This window comes from Halichoeres trimaculatus, unplaced genomic scaffold (assembly GCF_033239565.1).
Source record: "Halichoeres trimaculatus isolate MK-OKI-2021-1 unplaced genomic scaffold, fHalTri1.1 fHalTri1_scaffold_9, whole genome shotgun sequence".
Lineage (NCBI taxonomy): Eukaryota > Metazoa > Chordata > Actinopteri > Labriformes > Labridae > Halichoeres > Halichoeres trimaculatus.
The window spans coordinates 29,441,154-29,464,554 of NW_027437188.1; the positions used below are offsets into that span (position 1 = coordinate 29,441,154).

The following is a 23,401-nucleotide window of genomic DNA, read 5'->3' on the forward strand; positions in this document are numbered from 1 at the left end:
GAAAATAATAATGATAATAATGTGTTAAGACTTACATTTATTGTATGTCAGTTTGTCCTGGTCCACAATCACAGGATCAAGGTAATATTCGTAGTATTCCCCTTCGTAATGAAATGTGCCTGTTGTGTTCTTCATTATGCCCGTCGTCTTATTTGGCCAGAGAAAAATTATGTCCTTAAAAAATGATATTTATTTATTTATTTAATTATTTTTTTTTCCCGAAATGAAGCGGTTTAAGTCTTGTGAGAAATTCTTTAATCCTTGCCCACGTTTACTGTCTGCTCATGGTCTGGTCCGTCTTGTTTTCAAGTCTGACAGTTCTCAAAGTTCAGTAAAGATGCATGTAGTGTTTGGGTTGGCCACTAGAGGGCGTGAAAGAGTCGCTCAACGAGGTTCAAGCATGTTAAGAACATGGTTACAGCAGCAACTTATAACGTGTAGCAAATTTGACAACAGTATCTAATTTTCTCAATAAAAAAATATAACACAACACATTTATTTCAAACACTTTTACACATGAATTAGGATTAAAAAATAACAAACAAACAAACAAAAATAAACAAGAACATTTCTAATTTGTGCTCACTCTTCAGTAATAAATCTGTTAGAATAAAAGCACTTGCGTTAATTATACGTACAATAGGCAACAGCACCCAATAAAGCCGCTTTCAAATGCCCAGACGCAGTGTGAAAATTAGAGAAATTACAGTTGCTGATATATTCAAGTCCTGAAGTAAAAAGCTCGTATCATTTCTCAATTACCCTGAAAGCAGCACAATCTCGTGACAAAGACGTCACCACGCGCCGTAGAACGCGCACGGGGGTGGGCCCGTTCAGCTAGTGGCGATTTAGCAAACCTTTGCAAAGCATTTCGTCGAAGAGGAAACTGAGCACGTACAACAGGAATAAATAGCAATTCTGTTAGTTAGGTTGTGTACTCAACTAATTATCGACGCATGGTGGTATTAACGTAGTGTAGGCACGTTCGTCAACCGTTGCAAACCATTATGGATGCGGTCAACGCGTTCAACATGGAGGTAAAGTTTGCTCATATTTTGCCTACATAACCCCGACATTAGCGCTAACATGTTGGTTTGTCTCAGTGAATTGTTTTCATGTATTTTTTTTACTTTGATTTACAGCGGTTTCGTGACACCTGAACCTTTCAAACAACGTTCAGAAACAATATATTTGGTAAATGTAATAGTCAAAACGTAAACATGGCTTCGTCGAATAAGTTAGCTGCTAGCTACAGTGACGTTTGACGCTCGTGCTGCAAGGCCTAGGATTCCAGTTTCTCGTTGGCCGTTTAGCAAAACCACCGAGATAGGAATAACCTGCCCGTATAACTTCAAGAGGAAGCATGCCTTTCTCCTTTTACAGTCATGTGCGCGTTTTCTGTATGAGTATAATTGTGCAGACGTTAAATCTTAAAACTGCTACCAGCTAACGTGCTTGCTATGTGGACATCCCATCTTCATTAATGCACACCAGTAGACCCTTTAATCCAATAGTGCATTCCACTCTAACATCTATTTACTTTAGTTAAGTCACTACCTGTTGTTACACTCCACAAGGCACAGGCGTCTTAACTTTGCTAGCTCTCACTTTGTTTTTGGTAACAACATCACGTTGCCACAAAATCTTGTGTATGTTCAGTTCAACTAAGTTGACATACTAAGCAATGCGATGGTAGTCAAACATCATAAGTTGTTCATAAATGAATTATGAATTGAAATCAAGGTATGAACCTGCTTAAGACCCATAGTTGACTGATTCAATCAGTACAAATGACCTCAAACATGTGAGATTCTTGCAAAATTGATTGTTATGTATTTACATGTATGCTTGAATGACTATCCAAAAACCCAAACAACTGGTCGAAAATTTCAGTCTTCTCCGTGATCCAGATACTTGATTGATACTTCAGCCCTTCAGAAACCTTCTAATTTCATTATGTTGTATTTTTAGATGGATTTTGATGACATTGGTTTTATAGTCTTTGTTGATGTTTTGTGAAGATAAATTCACTGCACACACTTGTTAGTCTCTGACTAGTGTCATATAAGTCCCACAACCTAAAAGCCGATAAGTTTTTCTCTTTCCAAAATCATCCACATATTGAAATGTACATTTTTGTCAGTATGTTGTTTTTCTGTTTGGAGTGAAAACTTCTCTTTGTCATCCAACTAGCTGTTCTCCATGATTGAAATGAAGCCTCCAATATCCCGGGCCAAGATGATGTCAGTTACAAAATCAGCCATCAAAGCTATAAAGGTAAACTGAGTGGAACCCTTTGCTGTTAAGTTGAATTGTGAAAGATAAAAAGGATTTATACAAACTTTGTAGTGTAATCATCATACTAAGAAATATAAAAATCTCTGCTTTTGAGTTTCCACTTTCCTTTCCTTAGCTCATCTTTAAGAAAGTTGTGTTCATAACCCCAGGCTTAAGGCGCAGAGTATCATACTTATTGTTTATAGATAATATTATTGCTTTTTATTTAAAGGGGACATATCATGCTGATCCCTGATTAAATACGTACATATAATATAATAGATTTGAAAACAAGACCTTACACCCCCTGAATTTTCAAAAAAAAGAGATATTGTAATTTTTTCTGATATCCTAGAACGAGATTTGATGCCTCTGAAAATAGGTCATTGCTATTTGGCCGTGAGATTTCGACCTTCGTGACGACATGAGGATCCTTTCTTTTTATTGGAGTAATCTGATAAAGCAGCTCCTCCTCTGTGATGTCTGTTAGTCACACAACCGCCACCAAGGGAAACACCCACCAAGAGCCGAGCATAAACGTATAAACTATACATGTTACAGTACCGGTTTGACTCACCACACTGAAGCGTCCTGAGATGATCTGTGTCGAGGTGGATTTTTTTCCCCCTGAGCTGCAGAACCGTCCAGGTCTGACTCGGGGTCCAATACAAAAGGACGTATCCTACACTCTGCCATTTTATTAGTGCTATCAATGCCTTATGGTGAAGTGTTGGCAAACAGCAAACTCCCTCGGTCTGCTCCATTCAATGTGGCGATTTTGTAAATACAACCATGCTGCAAAAACCGCCCCCTGGCTCTACCCCCTCCGCCCCTCTGATAGAACTGACCAATCAGAGCACAAAGGGCTCTGACGTTGGTCATTCTGGAAACAGAGCGTTTTTCAACCAGATCTTCAGAATGGCCTAAAATGAGGATATTGAGAACGCTATTGTGGGGCAATGAAGGAACTAAATGACTTGTGTGGAGGGCAGAAATGCTTTAAAGGCATCCTTGTCTGGCATCGTGAAAAGGAGAAACAAGCATATGTCCCATTTTAAGTGAAAATGATGTGTGGTTTTAATGTTCTTGAAAATAAAATGGATGCTGTAACAATTTATGAATTAATGTTTAGTCTTTTGTTTAACTTTATTCTCCATTTTATTGATTTCAAATTTTGTTTTTAATGAAATTCTTGTCTTATTTCTGTTTTGTTGCTTTGCTTCTGTCTTGTATTATTACAGTATTATGTTGTGTGCTGCACTGACTCATGGATTAAAACATAATCTGTCTTCTTTTTTTATTAGCTTTACAAACACGTGGTCCAGATTGTAGAAAAGTTCATCAAGAAGGTATGTATTCAAGAACACTAAGAGATTATTAAGTTGAATTTAAAGTGAAGGTCAAATTAAAGCTGTTACAAGAAAAGTAATTTTTTGTCTTTTGTGTCCATTTTTTGTTAGTGTAAGCCAGAACTGAAGGTCCCTGGTTTGTACGTGGTTGATTCTATTGTTCGACAGTCACGGCATCAGTTTGGTGTTGACAAGGATGTATTTGGACCCAGATTCTTGAAAAACTTCACAGATACCTTTCAGAACCTTTATCATTGTTCAGAGGATGATAAGGTATGTTCATGTCTGGTTTCATCTTTTTCGGTTTACAATGTTGTCTGACAAAACTATTTAAACCCACAATTTTCTTTATTTTTTTTCTTTTTTAGAGCAAAATTCTCCGCGTCTTAAACTTGTGGCAGAAGAATGGTGTGTTTGATATGGACATCATTCAGCCTCTCATGGATATGGCCAACGGATCCATTGTACCAACTCCTGCACTTGAAGGTACAGCCAGAGAGCAGTTCCTCTACAGCAGTTGTTACTTTTCTTTCTGAATGAGGTGTATACAAAGGTTAAATTCTTTCCGTTTGAGCAAATAAACTGAATGCAAGCGGAACATTTGGGTCCATGTATACGTGGCTAGTGACATGTTAATCTCATTCTTGTCTGAACAGTTCCAGTTAGCCTCCCACCAGTTACACAGCCTCCAGTCACTAGTGCCTGCGATGTGCCTGCTGTACCCCAGCTACCCACTCCTGATGCTCTAGCTGCCGTAGCACAGCTGTTTCAGTCCCCCCATGGTCAAGAGGTAAGCACTAAATAGGCCCTGTGGCCTTGGGAGTTTCCAGTCATCACACGTTAGAAAGATTAAAATTCTAAGTCATTTCTCCCTCTTCTCCCTCTTCTCCCTGCAGCTTCAGAGGATGCTCCAGAGCTTTCAGCAGGCAGATAAGAGCCTAGTGCCTATTTCTAACAACATACCAAATCCACCTCAGATGCCTGCCGCCCAGCTCAACCAATATAATACACACACAGAAACGAAAAACTCTTTAGCAGAGGTAACATCACAACTTGCAGTTGCATTACCATGTTTATCTGCATCTTGCTTTCTGTTGACTTAAATGTGTTCTATTTCTATTTTTCCTCAGAAACTCCTCGATCGATTTGATTATGATGATGAACCTGATGATACAATGGCTAAAGAAGTTACTGCCCAGATACAGTGAGTCTCAGAATGCTTATACATTTAGAGAGATTTGTGCATGGTCTTGAAATATCTACTCAGAAGAAGTATCAGGTTTCGTGGAAATACTCAAGCTATCTGTGTGTGTTTCTTTTTTTCATGACAGAGGCATTCCTGAAAACATGTTTAACCATCTTCATGGTCACATGCCCAACATGGAGAATGTCCACCCTCATATGATGGGTCAGCCCATTGTTTCGGAGGTATGATGGCTGCTGCAGTGTTGGATGTTAACTATTCAAAATTTCAACTGTTGAAACCTTGAAGCAGCTGCTGTCAATGTTTTTGTACAATTCGAGGCTTTTTAACTGTCATGCGATCTTCTCTTTGTCATCCCTCAGCACGGTGGAATGAGTCATGGTGAACGTGTAAGGTTGCCAGACAGTTATCCTTCCTCAAATGAGAATTATCTGCACTCACAGGTACATTTTGAAACCCAGTTTGTACCATACAGATAGGGTCTGTTTAAGCAAGTTTTCACAACATGAGCCTGTTCATTTGGTAAAAGTAATATCCAATGTCATCATATGGTAGGAAAACTCAGCTCTGAGGCGAGAAGGCCGACACAGAGACTACGGAAGAACAAGATCACGATCCGGGTCAAGGTACAAAGCTCTGCTCATCGCACATAATTCATAATACTTGGGATGTTTAATTTATTTAATTTGATGAAATCACATTTAACTCATTTAATCTTTATTGTCTTAGATCTCCAAGGAGAAGAAGATCAAGATCTTCATCTCGCTCCAGAAGGTCCAGGCATCGACGCTCTCGTTCACGCTCCAAAGAACGGCGCTGGAGATCTCGTTCTGGTTCTCGAGACAGAGGTGAAAGAGAGAGGGACAGAGAGCGCAGACAGAAAGGACTCCCCAGCATAAAGAGCCAAACACTCAGTGGTATGTAATAATGGATTTTGTAGAATCTGGAGATGAGTTAATGTTGCTTAAGTTTAGGCCACAAGGTATGCTTTTCCAGACATGCTGCATTCCTAATTGCATTTCACTGACACAACAAGGCCAATCCTTGTTTATCAAGGTCTTTTCCCACCAGAAGTACCAGGAACTTCTCTTGGAGGAGCTCAATGGTTCCTGTTGCCTCTCCCATTTTTATTCAATCTGTCTACAAAATATTTAACGCTGAAATCACCTTTTCATAAACGTTACAACTGCAAAACTCAGCGTCCCACAATATATCTTCAGATTTGTTTCATTCATAGCATTCCCTTTAACACAGCTCGGCTGAAATTGCTCTGTCAGTCATGACCGGAGTTAAGTTTGATGAACAGATGCTTGTGACCGTTAACCTTCAGGGCGAACTAAAGGCTGGCGCTGCTTGCTCTTGGAACATTTGCCACACTGAGCGAACTGGTTGACACTGTTTACATGTAGATCCTGTGGCCAGCCAGTCTACTGTACCTGTGCTAATATTTGACTTCTGAAATTTCTGTCTTGAATGCTTCCAAATTAGTCATTCCGATCATCTCAATTGTGAAAAATGTTTGTTGAAAATAGTCTTGTTTTGTTAGTGTGCCTGAGGCTCAGTATGAGACAGTTCTGCCCTCGTCCTCTCTGGATTCATTTAGACTTGTAGTTATGCAGAGGGTATTCACTCTCTTTGGCTCTTTGATTTGATTTGGTTTGGTTTGAAAGACTCAGTGCATGGTTTGATTAAACTGTGTAATCGCTTTAGTGGGCAATAATGTGCTTGTGATATTTAACTGGGTGTCATGAGTCTGGTTGCTTGGTTTAACAGATCATTCAATGATAACTGACTGTTTTGGATTCAAAACAAGTAAATGATGAATAAATGCATTTTGTATTTTGATGTTGGAAAAAACAGAAGTAATGTTCCAGTGATTTCTGTTTGTAAATCAATGCTTACTTAAGACTTATTTAAGATGCCAATGTAAAGTAAGTGCATTCGTACTCAGAGCTACAGAAGTATGATCTGTTAACTCAGGTGACAAGTTGAAACCAGGTGTAAGCGACCCCTGAGGCTCTGTTATTGTGCTCTGGTGTGGTTTCATTCGGTTTTGACAACCTTTTGCTGTCTCTTTGTCTTGGTCTTCACATGCATTCGTGGTCCTTTTCTCTGTGCTTTGGTAGCCATGGATACTTTGATTGTTTTGCCCCTGCGGTACATTCCATCTATTTAACATAGCACTTTTTTACATCTCCACTTCCATGTTGTTGCTGTGCACACACACACTTACTGTGTAAAGCTAATGGGTGTAACCAAACGTACTCCTTCAGGGTGTCTGTGGGGTCTTGAAAAGTATTAAAAGTTGATAAATCAATTTTGGTAAAATTAAGGCCCTTAAAAAGTATTAAAACGTCATAATTGTGGTTTTATGAGGTATTCAGTTTCATAGGTATTCAAGCTTTGTCCCAAAAAATATCCATGAGTATTTATTTTCCTCCTTGCAACTGTCCCATGATTGGGATGTTCAACATTCAGCAGATAAAGTTCTAAAATAGAATAGAATAGAAAAGAATAGAGTTACTTTATTGATCCCAAACTGGAAAATTGTTGTGTTAACAGCAGATATCGATGGAGTCAGTAGAAAAATACAAAAATAAAAAAGAATAAAATAAAAAAAATACATAAAGACTCTAGTTACAATAAAATACAACAATAAGGATTGTGAGCAGTATAAACACCAGCTATAAATTGACGTCATTTCTGGTTTCATAAAGAGAAATTCGATACAACATTAGAGCAAATCACACTATCTCCGGCACATGTCCTAAATTTTAAAAATGATTAAATAATTTCTCATTTTCTTCAGCAAGTTGGCCTTGAATAACTCCTGTATCTTGTTGTGGGAGTGTCGATAAACCTGCCTTTAGTTTCATTTGTTCTTTCAAGCTTTATTCCTCCTTAGCTTACATAATTTCTGTAAAAATGTAAACTACAACTGTTAAAAAGTGGATGCCAACAACAACTGAAAGTTGCGATAAAGTCTTAAAACTTTTTTAAAGGTTTTTTAAAAAAGGCTTAAAAAGGTATTGAAATCAACCTCAGGATTTTAGCATATACCCTGTCCTTAAACATCTCACATCACATGTTATTGTGGTTAGATTAACCTTGTCAGCCTGACCAATAAAGTTATAACCAAGCATTAATTAATGTCTTCATTTAGTTTGCAGCACTACACTTTGGGTTGGACAACTAGACAAGAAAACGCAGCAGTCTGACGTAATGTCCCTTTTGGAAGAGTTTGGGCAGATCGAGTCCATCAACGTAAGTTTAGACATTCGATGTCAAAGAACTGTCCGTAAGATGATTTCACAAAGTGTTTAACATGACTCTTTTTCTTTCTCCATGTCCAGATGATTCCCCCAAGGGGTTGTGCTTATATCGTTATGGTTCACAGACAAGATGCCAATACCGCCTTAAACAAACTCAGTCGAGGGTCATACAAAGTCAATCAGAAGCCCGTAAAGGTACTTGAGCCTTACCACTTATGTGCAGTTTTATATTTGTTCTGTGTTTTTTGTTGATGCGAGTTGCTAACTTGGCGGGGATCGTTGCTACTACCTTTCTTTACTAGATTGCCTGGGCTTTAAACAAAGGTATAAAACCAGCTCACAAAAAGTTCTGGGATGTGGAGCGAGGAGTTACCTACATCCCCTGGAGTAAAGTCAAACTTGAGGAGTTGGAGAGCTATCGAGAAGGAGGCATTCTAGATGCAGAGACACTAAAGCCAGGTAAGCATGTTGTCTCTGATCTGGGATTCAGTAGCCAAAACGCACAGTAATATTAGAGCCAGCTTCTATTAATTTTTTGATCTGTTTTTCAACAGACTGGAACAGCGCCAAGGAGCTCCAGAAGCCAGCAGCTGTTAACGGAGTATTGGAGAGTTTACCAGCAGAAGGGACCGTCGCTGCTCACATTCAGGTAATGATAATACTGTCTCTAAGCGCCTCCTTTTTCATAAAACACCTGTTATTTTATTGGTCCAGTGGCTTGTTTTTGAATACCTATTTACAATCTGTCTTGTGGAGAATTTAAGGAAAATAAATCATTAAAAACAAGCACTGGAGCTTATGTGAAAACCCTCTTGTTAATTTTTCAAAACTCTAGTTACCCCAATTCAAAATTAAAGAAAACTGGAAACTTAATTTAGATAATGTTTCCTGAATGTAAGAAAGAAAACTTTCCATTTAAAGACCTGTGCCCCATACACAGCCCCAGTGTGCTTCTGAAACTTCTCTCAGGGCTGAAACCTTACCCAAACACTACCAGTGTTGTACCAGAAGGTGGTGCTCAGCATACACTAGTCCATGAAATCTGAATTAAATTAATGAAGCTTCACATGTGAGTAATAACAGACATATTTGCTAAAGGTTTGAGAACCAGAGTTCAAGTTAAATCTGAGAAGACAAACACTCTTTAAGGATTAAACTCGGATTTAAACGAAGGCTTACCCTTTCACCAGATTGGCCTTTACTGGTGTCGACTGCACTTTACTCTGATTAATTCTAGTTTGTTCAAGGCCAACTTTTAATGGAGCCTCTATCCTTTATCTCTAACTGCAACAACAGATTCAGAAACTGGATGGTGGTATAAATAGTATGTGAATATTCTCAGGCTTGTGAGTCCAGTTCACAACTTTGAATACAGGGTGGGCCATACATTGGAAAATGTATAATGTATCTTATTTGAGAATGGCTTCCCAGATCCCCAGATCTCTCCCCTCTTGATTTCTTTATTTGAGGGCACTTGAAGGTATCAAGTGAAGAGAGGAGACATAAATCTTCTCAAGAAACATATCACCAACGCTGTTACAAGCGTAACTTCAGCTGTTCTACTGCAAATTCATCAACAGTGGAAAACACATTATGGTAATGTGTGTTATGAAACAATGGTAACCATATAGAGCATATTATATAAATACAAATGGTTGTCGAGCATAAAATATTTGTACTTCCTATGTATGGAAAAGTATGGCCCACCCTGTAGAACTCATGCCCATTAAAACAGCAGATATATTTGTTTCTTTAACTTAACTTTGAGAGAAAGTTAAAGTAAGCGGTTGATGCTCGGAGGAAAAATTTGATCTCTGAGTGACCCAATGAGCAAACTGTGAAGGAACAAAGTATTTCTGACATTTTCACTTCAAACACACCTTCTCATTCCAGTTGTTTGCAATGTGTGGGATATAAAATCACTTTCTAGTGCTGAATTAAACTCATGAAAAGAGAAATGTTTCAGTGTTGATTGAATATCTAATAACTCATCCTCCATGACGGGTTGTAAAATGTCTCTTGTGTCTTTGCATCATAAAGGGTGTTTCAGAGCCGCCAAATTTAATTTGGTGATTCCTATCCTCTTAATTTCCACAATTCAGTTAAGCCCCTCCACTGAGGAGGCTTAATTCAATAACTCTTCTTCATCTTTTTCTCCTTCTGAACCAATGATTTGCATCTTTATTTAGAAACCTCCTTCTGTGCAGAATACCTTTTTATAATAAAGTGGGGAATCACAGAAAAGTGAAATCACTATTGTGTGTAGAGGCAAGCATTTCTGTCTTTGTTTTGTTTTCAATTTACAGGAGTTTTTTTGGGGTTGTTTTTTAATTAAGTGTTTTCGCAACAAAAAAATATTAAAGCCTTTGTTGAGAAGATTTTAGCTGCTTATGAAAACAACTGGAATTTAGATCGAGTCCGGTGTCTGCGCTCAGGTTAACTCAAGTTAGTGTGTCTGCTATCAAACTTAAAAACCCCGCAAGTGATAACAGGAAATTCCCACCCCAGATAAGATCTTAAGTTGCCTGCCAGTGTGTGATTTATATTCTTTTATCATGTTAAAAATGAATGATAATTGTAAGTCATGTTCCAAAATTTATCCCAACATCTTTTTATATGTAATGTCACAGACTAAGATATGTACTGATTTGATAAGAACAACAATATGGAACTGACCCTGTTTATTGGCCCTCGGCCAACTTGCTCTTCACTTATAGGGGCTGTTTAAACAATGGTTTTAGGGTGAAATGCAAAAAAATTGTTGCATTTTGGCCTTACTTTACACGCAAACAGCCAACCTGAATGCAAACTTTTGAAAACGGCCTCCAGAGTTAAACGTTTTTTTTTTTGACACACTGCCGCCACCATTGGTGTGTAAACAATAAGCCAGTGTATTCAGTGGAAACGCTGATGCCACACTCTGCTTTGTGCAAGAGCATCCAACAGGACAACAGTACTGTTAAGATCATAGCAGATTTTTTTTTCCACTGCATTTTCACTGCCTTTTAGCATTATCGGATAAAGAAGTGTTGTGTAAACGGGGCCATAAGCTAATAAAAAATGTCAGTTGACCTCTACATATAACCAGTGTGGTAGAGGACGTCAAACCAGATGTTCGACTGCATGTTGAACAAACAGCCTCTCTTTACTTTTTTCCACCAGAGGAATCCACTTTGCAGAATAAATTTCCTAATAGAATACAACAGGAGGGTTTCCCCATCCAGACAATAATCATGCAGGATCAGGTCAACAAAGAGAAAAGAGATATAACTGGTGCGCCAAAAATCGATTCAAACAGGAAGTTCCTTAAATGAGCTCTAAAGCCGCGTTTCCACCAAGCAGTCTGGTTCAGTTCAGTACGGTTTGGCTCGGTTTGGTACAGTTAAGCCTGATCCCATTTGCCTTTCCACAGCAAACTGTGCCCTCTCGTGGTAGGCGGCGTGTAAGCAGGATGCTGCAAGTCCCAGCTGTTAAGCAATAGTGTGACGATGTAGCCGCACAACACAGTTTACCCCGCTAATAAATCCAACAAAGAAGAAAAATGTGACACAGTAAACAGAGAGCATAGATGGAAGACATGCAGCATTTCATCCTCTCTGTAATTGGCATGTAGCTCTTTGGTACAAAGTGCAATCAAGCTTTGTTTCAGTGAAGACTGTGTGCCACCAGGAGAAATGCAGCCGCTGTGGGGGTAAGTGACGATTCTTTTGACCAATCAACGGTCTGTAGTGTTGTTGCTCCACCTTCCGAGAGGAACCCATATGGAAGGGCCCCTAAAAAGTAGGCCGGCTCGTCTCGGTTTTTGGAGATCTGTCCCGGGATAAGACAGTGGAAACGCCACAAAATGTGCGCCGTACAGAGACGAACGGTCTGCTTGGTGGAAACGCGGCTTAAGAAAGATGAATGAGATCAGTAAGGAACAGGAAGTGGCTGTGTGAAAATGGCACATCTACCTCAACTATACATCCAAATTACTTCTCATTTGTGTTGCAGTATCCAAAAAAATAGAGTAAAACAACAGGAGCTGTCAGTCTTGATAAAGATAAACAGAGATAGGTTTTAAGTTCTCATGATTCCAATGGCAATGTCTGTCACCTCAATCACTTTTTTACAATTAAACACAAAGTTTGGATCTGTTGTGAATTTAGTGAACACTCAAGTAACTGTGAGCAGGTCATGACTATATTTAATGGACAAATTCTGACCTCACATTGGATGACCACCTGTACTAGTAAATACAGGACCCACTCTTAGCAGGCTGACTACACTTTGTGCATCACTCTGAAGAACTGTTGCTCAAAAGTCTTGAGCTCGGGACAATCTGACTCTTGGCTGCTGTTTGGACTCAGAGGCTCAAGAGGGGAGGAAGGAGTGTCCGAGTGGGAGACAAGGTAAGACGACAACACCATTAGCAACGGGCGCACATGTTTTGCTCAACCCGGTGATTGTTTTCGAAATACTAGACGTGTTGGATTATTGAATTTGTTCTGGAAGGAACTTTTTGATGAAAATTCTTGAGTGGTAAGTGGAAACTCCAATCCAGTTCTGTCTGCCAAACCCAGCAACGTTCAGAAGCTGGTCAGACTGTGTTCAGGCTTTTGTGTGCTGTCTCCCTGCTGTTACAGTTGGTTTTAAGTTTTCTTGCTTTTCGACTTAAAGCTCCTGTCGGTGTTGCTAATTTATCATCCAAGCAACACATTTTTATACTTGCCTACAACATTTTGGATATTCATTTTCAACAAAACAAGAGATTTAGACTTTTCAAAATCAGGAGTTTAGTTTGAAGCACTATAAAACTTGGGCTAGTTCGTGGGTCGAATGCTTGCTGTGCACCAGACTTTGCGCTGTTAGAACTGTCCTTTCCGCTTCTGGTTTATATCTTAACATATCTAATTCCTGTGTTTAGTACTGTATGTGGTATCTTTTGGCTTGCAGATGGTCTCATGTAACAACACACCTGTGAACAGCACACTGTCACCTGATCTGTGTGATAATGGTCCCTTTATCACTCAACAGACACAGAGGAAAAGGGTTTACATTTGTCTTAAGTTCTGCTTTTGCATTTAACTTTGAACTCTCTTTTTTGGATTGGCTTCTGTGTGTGAAGGCCACACATTGCCACCATAATCGATGAATTGTAACCAAGTGCCTTTAGGAAATCACTTTTGGAGGTCGACGTGTTTCTACTCTTGATTTGGCTGAGGGCTGCTGTATTTTCTATCCATCTGTGTGTTATTAACATTGAAAATGTGTTTATATAATTGACGCAGTTTATTACCTTCAAGCAGCCAGTTTTTTCCCCCCAATTCCCTCTGACTTTTTTCAATATATGGTGTTACAGAAATTTGCCCCTGACAGCTTTTTTATATTCTAAACTTAACAGTTTTCCCATCAAACCCATGCAAATGTTGTGATAGAATTTTTAGAACCAAACTTATTTTCCATCAGATTTTTTTTTCTTTTTAGTTATAACATGTCCTTGTAACCGTTTTGTAATATGGCTTTCACTTCAGAGCTTTTTTTCAACACATCTTTGTTTCTGAGAAAACCAGCAATTTCTTTGCATCCCATTTGCTATCTGGATCAACACATCTCAGCTTCTTTCCCGTGACCTCTGTCTGTATGGCAGGCCTGGTGTGTGTTTAAGGTGTACAATTACACAAATTAGCCTTCATGTGGCCAGTGTGTGATGTGCCAAAGAGGAGGAGTTTCACTCCTGTTCATCAAGTGGTCCAGAAAGGAGGAGAGGAGAAGTGGTGCAGCTAAAAGTGTGGCATTTCCAAATGGAAAAATGTGTACACTAGAGCATGCTCATGAGGATGAAAGGAAGAGCGTCCAAGGGCACGCTTTATGTCCAGTTTGCATGCTAAACATTTTGTCTCTTTACATCAGGGGAGCCCAAATTCTTTTCAGTAAAACAAATCAGGGTGGAAGGTTGCAGGCCAAAACAAAACATTCATGTTGCAGTGCATGATATTAAATATGCCTAAAGCATAAGTGTGCAAAACAAGTACTCAAACAAGTTACTTAAAAATGACTGAACATCCATATGACATAAATGCTAGGCCTATGTCTTCAAAGACATTTAGTGCAAAATAACCTAAACAACATGGGACACACCATACTTCTCTGAAGCCTAAATGTTGCATTTTCCATCCTTTTAAAATTAAGAAAAGTAAATAAAACTAGAACTAATGCTTTACATTTTTTCTCCTATAAATGACTGTGTGTACATTATTTTACAGAAGTTATACTCTTTTAAAACAGCGACTCTCTGCCGACAAATTAGGCATACTGTTGTGGAATCAATTTCTTTAAAAAAAAAAAAGTTCTCAGGTTCCCAACTATTTTTAAACTTTCTATTTTCACAGTGCCTCTATCTCATACGCTCCATCCCAGCCATGATCCTACATCTTCTTTCCCTTTGGTCATGGACTTTCAGATTCGAGCTGACAGTACTGGCAGTGAGAAAAAAATAATAATTAAAAGTATATGTTTATATACATACATATTAAAAATTTAAACATGGGCAGGAGGCTGAAAAAAAATCCTTGGCAGGCCCCAAATTGGACCATCCTGCCATGTTCTGTCTCAGAATTATTAAGGATGTGCTGTTTCATATCGGTCATAAAAGTTTCTTCTTAGAAGTAGGGGATTGGTTCTTCAAATCTTGTTCAACAATTTCAGACTGAGCTTCATAAAAAGTTGAGTTTGGTTTTGATCCCAAAATTCTGCTCGTCATCCCCAAGCAGATCACAAATATGGGGATATGCGACTTATCCATTCCTGGTCTGTGGAGATCCTGCAGCATCCTGACGCTGATGATGGAGTGTGAGGTCAAAGCTTGTCTGTATGAGCTCTGTTTTTCTTCAGAACAGTACTTTATGTTCTCTGCAAGTATCGGTCAATGCTCCTACAGGTGATTGAGTTTAAGAGAAGCAGATGGAAAGCTATAGCACCAGCCCTCATAATGGGGTAGACAGGATTTAAAAAAATCTGGTATACGAAACAACAGGCCAACTTCCTGAATCACAATGAGTTCACGATGTGCAAGTTGTTGTTTTTTTTTTTTTGGTCTCCAGGGCTTTACTTCAAAACTGTGACACAGAAATAGGAAACATCACTCATTACTGATGTGCAAGTTGACTAAGTTTTATCCATGAGGTCATGTCTGTTCTTAAACTAGAAATCTCTGGATTGACCATGGGACAGTAGTTTAAATTCTGATGGAGTTTCCTAATAGAGATTGAAAGTGCTCAAAGAGTTTATTTAGGATGCAACATCTGAGTAGTATGGGAAAAATCTGGCATTAGCCTCACCAAGGTGAGTGTAAAAGTCCTCTTTTGGAGATTCACACTTACAACTGGAGCAGTTGAAAAGTAACAGAAGGATCATGAGCGAAAAAAGCGGCTGCACTTTCCCGTTTCAGGTTTTGTTCTTGTAAACAGTCTGGAGCTCAGAGCCGATCTGTGGCAGGGCTGCCTCATTACTGTCTTTCCACGTGTCTTGTAAGCACCAGGTTTAACCAAAGATCAAAACATTTGTCAAGAGGGAGAGAACCGTGGTGATACCCGTCTGGGACATGAGTCTCGATTGCCCAGCTGCAGGAGAAATGGAGCTGCACTTGTCCTGTATTTTCTGCTGATGGAGTGAACACCAGGGTAAGCGCAGACCCCTCTGTTGTTAACCCCTAATAGACCTGCATCACAGCAGTTTGAGGTGAAACTCCTCCCCCTTCTTTGACATTTGTTCCATGGCATTCGGAGCACATACCAAGCAGCATGAAAGAGTTTTCATTACAAAAATATATATATATTGTTTCTGGATAACGGAAGTCTCAAGACACTTAATGGTTGAGGTTCATTATGGAGAGTCAATGATATCTTTAACATTACTTTGTTCAAGACCTTTTGTTTTTTACTCGTTTCATGAATAATGAGGTTAAACTAGTCTATTTGTCAGAGCACAGCTAAAACAGGTTATATAAAAGCAAGGGGTTTTTTTTATATCAAAAACTTAATAACAATTCACCAAATAAAAAGCAACATTTTATTTATCAATTTATTCATTTATTTTTAATCATGGTTAACTAAATAGAATGAAGAAAGTCACAGCATGCTGACCAAAAACAGATGTAATATTTCCTTACCAAATCAAGATTGTTTTGCATATTCTTTAGAGTTTAAAAAAAAGGATCATACCTTTGTAGAGGAATTTTGGATGTATTGCTTTATCCTCATGGTGAGCAAAAGTCAAGACTGGTAAGTCTGTGAGAACTTTTTTCGTGGCCTGCTGTGAATACTGGACCCTGTGTTTCACTTGTTAAAGCAAAAAAAGGCAATAAGTGATGAAATTTTCGCTTTAAATTTTGGCATGCTGCCAAATCTGACTGATAACTTTCTACAGAAAAAAAACACGATATATTTTACTTGGGGAAAACAACAGGATGAGATTTGTCATTAGAAAACCTCTAATTACCCAGTTCTCTCTCCTTTTTTTGGTAGTTGTAGTTAAAAACCTATGCTGTTACTTCGGTTTTTGGTGCCTCCCAGTAGCAGTGTAGGAATTACATTATTGGTAATGGAAGTGTATATGCCTATCTAGAAGCAATGACAAATTTGAGTTTAAACTGCAGAAATACAAACAAACAAAACAAAAAAACAGTTTTTTTTTAGCATCACATCACACTGAACTAAGGTAGGTTGACAAAAAACCTCATTACTAAAAAATCTGGACTTTTAAATAATGTTTCAAGTTGTATCTGGTTGTTTAACCACTGATGTGTAGTTATATGTAAAAAGTATCAATCTTTATCAATGCATTTTTTTTTCCGTGGACTAGCAAAACTAGCTGTTATGGTTTGGTTTCTAATATACTAGCCAATACTTATACCTAGGAACCTGTATGTTTAGTTATTCTTTTAATGTCCACTAGGTGACGTTCCTGCGAAAAAATCACGAAAGTAACTGGGTGACCCAAGACATAGATTTTTAGCCTAGCAGCAACCCCAGGGCTAAAAATATGAGTCAGTACAGAAGTGCTAAAATCTGCAGTTCAGTGAGTGAGGCTAGCTCCTGAAGTACCGGAAACCACACCGGGCTAAGAAACTGCATTTTTTGTTAACAGCAGAAATAAACATATTTACAGCCTGGTACAAAAAATCTCACCCATCTAAATCGCTAATTTCACTTTCGGCACACAGTAATGAGCGGAATTTTGTTTGTTTGTTTGTTTTATTATAGCAGTTTAGTCGATATTAAGATGACACAATCAGAAGTACAGCTCAGTTGACTGACAGGCAGACACCCTATAGCTGTTTTCCTATATGGCTGCTGTTGACGATTTGCTTCAAAACTCTATTGCTGAAACAGATTGGTGGCATCACTGAGATTACGTCCATTTATTATGCAGTCCATGATAGTTCATCACATGTCCACTAGGCGGTGTTTTTACGAAACACAAATGGAAAAAAAAAACTGGAGCAACTGGGTAAATTACTTTCTTCCCCCATTTTTTTTTATCACATTTTACTATGCTGAAATTTCACACTTTACCAGAATTTGTAGGAATGGATTATGTCTTCTTTTTTGAATCAGTACGTATATTAGGTTGTAGGTTCTTGTTGCTCATTTGTTGTTGCTTGTCATATATTTATTCATGTGGATAAAAAAACTTAAGAATTGCCTTGAGCATTGCCCGTATTATCTTAGAACCTACTTGTGTCTCTTTTTTTCCTAATTTTGAACAATTCTTAACCTGGAAATGTTGGACATGGTCATGCCAGGCAAGTACACTTTGCAGAACGCAGTCCTAAATTATGTCAAGATTATTCCTGAAACAGCTAAAAGATTCCTGAGCAGTTTCAGTAATTAACTTTTAGAGTTAAAGTATTTTTAGAAAATTACATTTTTGTTTTAAAAATTGACTGATTAGTGTGTGTGTGTGTGTGTGTGTGTGTGTGTGTGTGTGTGTGTTGCAAGTCTTTGCAGAAAACAAAGACTTGCAAAAAAAAAATCTTGCTGGTTCCTTTTTTGGAACCTATGAATTAATTGTGGAAGGTATCTTGATTAATATGTAATTTGTTATTTGCACTGAGAGGTAAGGCAGTCTAATTTCAGGGGGTAGCAGCATATTACACTCTGCTTCACCCAGAATTAGCACTAAGGGTATCCTGAACAGTGCTCAGCCTGGGGGACGGAACTGGAGCGTGTGTTGGGCTTCGAGTTATGAGCTGATGTGGTCAGTAACTCATTTCTGTATTCGTCATGAACATATGAAGATATTCAGATCAATGTTGGATTTAGTTTTTTTTTTTTGAATGCATGACAAGATATGAGCCTTTAACATTTTGAGCTAAATTAGAGGAACTGTCTTGAATAAATGTAAATTACATGTCACTGATTAAACTTATCAGACTGAATAATAAGGTGGTGCAGTCACACAATAAGTGGTTCCACATATGAAGTATGTGTTTGATTATTACAGTGTAAATAATGTGTTAAACATTTGAATTCTGTTATGATTACACAGAGACTTCATGATTAGTTAAAGTCTGTGACCAGCTTATTGAAATAATTGTAGTATAATCTTTTGTATTTTCAAATACTCTTATATTGTATAAGGTTGAATTTATAAGTATTTCTGATAAAGCTTTTTTAATTTTAGGACAGAATGATATAAAATGTGTCTGATTTTACATCACCAGGAGGCATGCAAAGAAAATGACAGCATTATTTTTGCTTTTATTATTTCTGAGTCACTGTATTCAAGATGATCATTTTGTTCAAACTCACATTTTAAATATACAGTTTTCCATTTCCATTTTGCATCCTGATGAGTACAGCTTATTTTCACGTGGAGGTTTAACAGGATCAGTGAGGTTTAACAGGATCAGTGAAATGACCACAAACAAAAGCTCCTCAGTCTCTGTCACAGAAGTCTTGTCATGTTATATTTATTTTAATTCTCTCAACCTGTTTCTGTTAAGTAGAATAACAGTAACCTTGCAGATGGCCTCTGTTGAATTTATTTATGGGCATACATATTGAAAGTTTATTTTGCTTCAAGTCACCACATGCTTCTGTTCTTATGTTTTAACTACTTTACGGTGTTTTCTATCTGATTTACTGAATAACTCAGCCTGTATAAGCTTGAGTAATATAAGATTAGTTTGCATTGTTCCCCCATCGTTGGGGGAAGACTTTACAACTTTTCGGTTTAATAATTCACCACAAGTGTCTGTGTCTCAGCAGTCCACAACATCTCCACCAATCAAAACTCCTCACTTCCCTGAGGCTCTGTTGGGACCAACATACTGTCATGAACAACCACTGTTCCTTTAAACTCAGTGTGTAAGTGTGTGTCCTCGATGAACAGAACTAACACAGCAGGTTGTGTAAATGGTTTGTGAAGAGTGTGCCAGATTTCTTCATAGTAGGAACACTCAGTTGTACATTTTTAAGCTACGTGAAGGTGTGTTTTTTTCTGAGTCTGTTGTTACAGACAGTGTTTAACAGAATTATTAGACCACCACTCAGTGAGAGATGTTTGCCACCTGCCCTCAATGAACTGTACATAGTGGACTACAATAACACTTTTTTATGTTTCTATTATGGTTAATCCACCAGGGTGTGTAAGCTCTTTAATCCAAATCATATATTCAACCTCTTAAGACCCAGCGTCCACATATGTGCACATTACATTTCTGCCTCTGACCTGTGATACTTCATTTTTTTAAACTTTGACCTACTGGCCTCATTTAGGAACACTGCCCACATCATCTTTTGGTGAAATCTCAACATTACACCCATTTTACTGGAAAACCTAACCCTAACCCAAAACAATGCATTTAAGCTCAATAACACTAATAACAAACAACTAATAAAGAACTCATAACACAAATAATCAAACTTCTGTACAAAGACCAAGTTTAGCTGTTTTACTTATTAGGTCTTACTTATCCCAAATAGCATGGTAAATTAAAAATTGCACACCAGACAAGAGGTTAATGCTGGAATATATTTATTGTTGTTATCAATGAATTCTCAAATGTATGGTACAAAGACTGACTTTACAAAGACTGAATGAAAAGTAAAGCACAATATGATTTTTTGATTGACACATTACATCTTTTTAGTAATGTTCCTGAGAAGAAAAAAGCGTAGTAGTGGTTGTTTATTTTTGATTCTTCAAGTTTGACACTGCTCATTCCTGTTCAAAATGGTGAAGTGAGGGGAAATCTCAGAAAAACATGATATTTTAATTGTTATGACAGGTGGTCTAATAGATTTGTTAAGCACTGTATATCTGAAGAGGGGCACTCTAACCCTGCTAATGTTGGATTCAAAGCTCAGCTTCAAGGGGTGAGTAATAACTTGTTTCTCTGAAGACTAGACATGCACCGATCGATCAGTAATTTTAGGGGATCGGTGACTGGCCCATCTTTACATATGAAACTAATCTTATGTACCTCATGGAAGGTCTCACAGCCAGCCATTGTTGCTTTTTGCTCTGAGACCTAAAACTCTAAAACACTTTATTGGTTGTCTAAGTCAAAACTTAAAGATTTTATGATTTCACATGTACTGTTAAATGATTTTCAATAAAATACGACTGGAAAATTGAAGGTATATGGTGTCAGATGTAAAAAATAAAAATCGGTATCAGCAGGTCAGGCTTTTTAAATATTGGTGATCAACCAGAAAACAGTGACTTATGCACCTCTACTTAAGACCCTTTTATTCAGGTGTGTAGCAGTCACACCTGGCCAGTAAAGAAGCATTTTGCAATGATTGTAAGCACAAGAAGTGTTTCAGGTCTGATGAACTCAATGTTTTGAAAAGGCACATAGGTCACAGAACCATATCACTGTATTTATACATCCTGACTCAACATTTGCAAATCAAGGTTTCTCATAAACCAGGCTGAGCTGAATACGAGAGAAACTTGTCCAATGTTCAGTTTTGCTGATGTTTTTTTCCCATAGTTTTACAGTTCTCTTTATAAGTTGCAGATTTTTGATGGGGTTTAAGCTTTCGCAACATGTATTTTCAGACGCTGCTCTTGTGAATTCAGATTGTGTTTTCCCCTTTTCTGATCCAGGAACCCCTTAAACTCACTGTTGTACCTTTTGTGAAAATGATGCTTTTTCTTTCTTTCTTGTCTTGTGTGCCTTGTCTCAGGTTAACTTGAGAGTATGATGTTTTGATAGTTTTGTCTTCAAAGAACCCCGCAGAAAAGGAAGAAGACATTTTCAGATTTCTTCTACAAAAATCACTTCAGAAGCTTTTTTTATGTATCAGATGAAGTCATACGGGGCATCATCTATCAGTGACTTCACGCTGTGGGATCAGGAGATGTTAACACAATTCCTCACTCGTTTTCCAGCTTCAAGGACGCTCTGTTGTGTTTCATTTTGATTTAAATAAGATTGTGTGTGTGTCTTTGTGTGTTCCAGGTGCCACCAGTTGAACAGACAGCACCGATTGGAAGTCCACCAGCTTTTCCTGCCCCCATCATGCTGTCCCCCACAGGTATGGCTCCAGGTGCAGCTCCTTTCATCCCCCCAGAGTTCGACCCCACAAAGCTGACACCAGGTAAGACAGAGCAGTTGAGTTGAATCAAATGGTTTTTTTTTTAAATGAGGAAATCTGTGTCGGAATAATTAATATTCGTTCTGAGCTTAGTGTTACTTAAACTTTTAGTCTCATAGTTTTTTTGTGCCACTTAATTTATTCACTTCCCTCGGGATCGCTGAAACCTTTTCTGATCCTCTTTTGCAGTGGGAAGTGTGAACCCTCCAGAGAACCCAATAAATGATTCTATAGGAGACAAAAGCACACCCTCAGATGCCGGCCCTGACAACAACCTGGGGTCTCCTGTTGCACCAGTAATGAACCTACCAGGTCCAGGCATGATGCAGGCTCCCAGACCTGGTATGCCCCCTTTGCAGCCTCCCCCTGGCATGCCAAATCCTCACATGCCTCCTTTCCTCCCTCCTCCCAACATGCCACCCATGCCCCCTCAGATGATGCCCGGAGGTCCCATGTTTCCACCAGACAGGTTTAGGATGCCGATGCCGTTCCCTCCTCGCGGTCCCCCTTTCCATCGACCTCCTCCTATGGGACCAGGTGGCATGGATGACAGAGATGGAAGGCATTTCCAAAATGTGAGGCCTGGGTTTGGTGGCCCCCCTTTTCCTCGGGGGAGGTGGTAGAGTTTGGCAAAGTGAAGAAGAGGAAGCTGAACCACAGAGGACAGATATGTATAAATATCAGGACATGTGGTCCTGTGAGGACTTTGGTTAACTACTGGAACTCTAATTTTTTTTTTTTTACACCACGAGAACATTTTCTGAGGGTTCAAATAAACGATGACACAAGACGGTGTGTTCTGAATGTTGTCTGCACTCCCTCAAGTTCACCTGAGTAGACACCTTGCTGTGAATATTGTTCCTGCTTTTATCTGTTTTATATCTTTTGTATATTTAAAATTGTGTAGTTCAAGCTTCAGTTACTTATCTCAGTAGTTGTAGGTAAAACACAGGAGAAGTCTGTATTTTTGAGCTTACACCACCACTGGAGTTTCCTTTCTTTGGATATGACAGTAAAATCTATAATTCATACCTTTTGGGTATTTTGTTTTTTTAAAACCTTTGTAACACACTGATGTTTAACCCTTTATCAGAGAGGCTGAATTTCATTTAAAGCAGAAAAAAAGATTTCATGTCCTGCCAGTAGAGGGTAGAATAAACCCTGTTACCACAGCAAACCAGTCTTGTACATTAAGGTCACACCTTGTAGATCATGTGCTGTGAATATTAAAAAGAGGTACTCCCTTTTGATCACGTGTTGTTTTATTGTTTTCAAAGTGGCACTTTCATCCCTTTGTAAGATAGACATGGATTTGTAGACAGTGGCCTGTGAGGGGATGTATGGTTTGGGGATCTTGATGATGACTGGGGTTGTTATTTCTGCATTAATCTTCATCATCTAACACTTAAATTGATAAATCAGAAGCAACAGCAGCCTTTAAGAGTCAATTACTGCGTCATTTGCGTCGTACGAACAGCACCAACTAGCTCATACATTGGTGATGGAGATTTTTTTTTTTTAAGTAGAAAGTTAAAAGATTTATCCATTTGTTGGCTTGATTATAAAACTGAACACTCTTCAGTCACTTTGCATCACACAGTCGTTGCATGCCGATTCGAGGTGAGCCGACGCTGATTGGCTCTGTGGAGAAATAAGTGGCACTCTCGCGATCCACTTGCGCGCCGTCTCCAAGGAAGGTGGGCCCCG

The 23,401-nt window shown here is 38.5% G+C and overlaps 1 protein-coding gene across 1 annotated transcript; it reads left to right on the top strand.

Moving 5' to 3' along the window:
* The first annotated feature begins 800 nt into the window (after positions 1 to 800).
* On the top strand, positions 801 to 22,905 carry LOC141798029 (SR-related and CTD-associated factor 4-like). Its single transcript, XM_074679793.1, has 18 exons — positions 801 to 1,037; positions 2,194 to 2,277; positions 3,582 to 3,626; positions 3,738 to 3,899; positions 3,995 to 4,112; positions 4,283 to 4,416; positions 4,523 to 4,666; positions 4,757 to 4,830; positions 4,958 to 5,054; positions 5,193 to 5,273; positions 5,386 to 5,456; positions 5,560 to 5,747; positions 7,994 to 8,094; positions 8,184 to 8,297; positions 8,405 to 8,561; positions 8,657 to 8,751; positions 21,559 to 21,697; positions 21,884 to 22,905. Exons 1-18 carry the CDS (start codon positions 1,008 to 1,010, stop codon positions 22,315 to 22,317), a joined length of 2,268 nt encoding a protein of 755 aa, XP_074535894.1. The 5' UTR covers positions 801 to 1,007; the 3' UTR covers positions 22,318 to 22,905.
* Positions 22,906 to 23,401: the final 496 nt, after the last annotated feature.

Bases quoted from the DNA above. Each gene is read 5' to 3' on its own strand.
- LOC141798029 (XM_074679793.1), top strand. From the start codon at position 1,008: ATGGATGCGGTCAACGCGTTCAACATGGAG. The intron at 2,278-3,581 runs GTAAACTGAGTG...TTTTTTTATTAG, and splicing joins CAGCCATCAAAGCTATAAAG to CTTTACAAACACGTGGTCCA. The intron at 3,900-3,994 runs GTATGTTCATGT...TTTCTTTTTTAG, and splicing joins ATTGTTCAGAGGATGATAAG to AGCAAAATTCTCCGCGTCTT.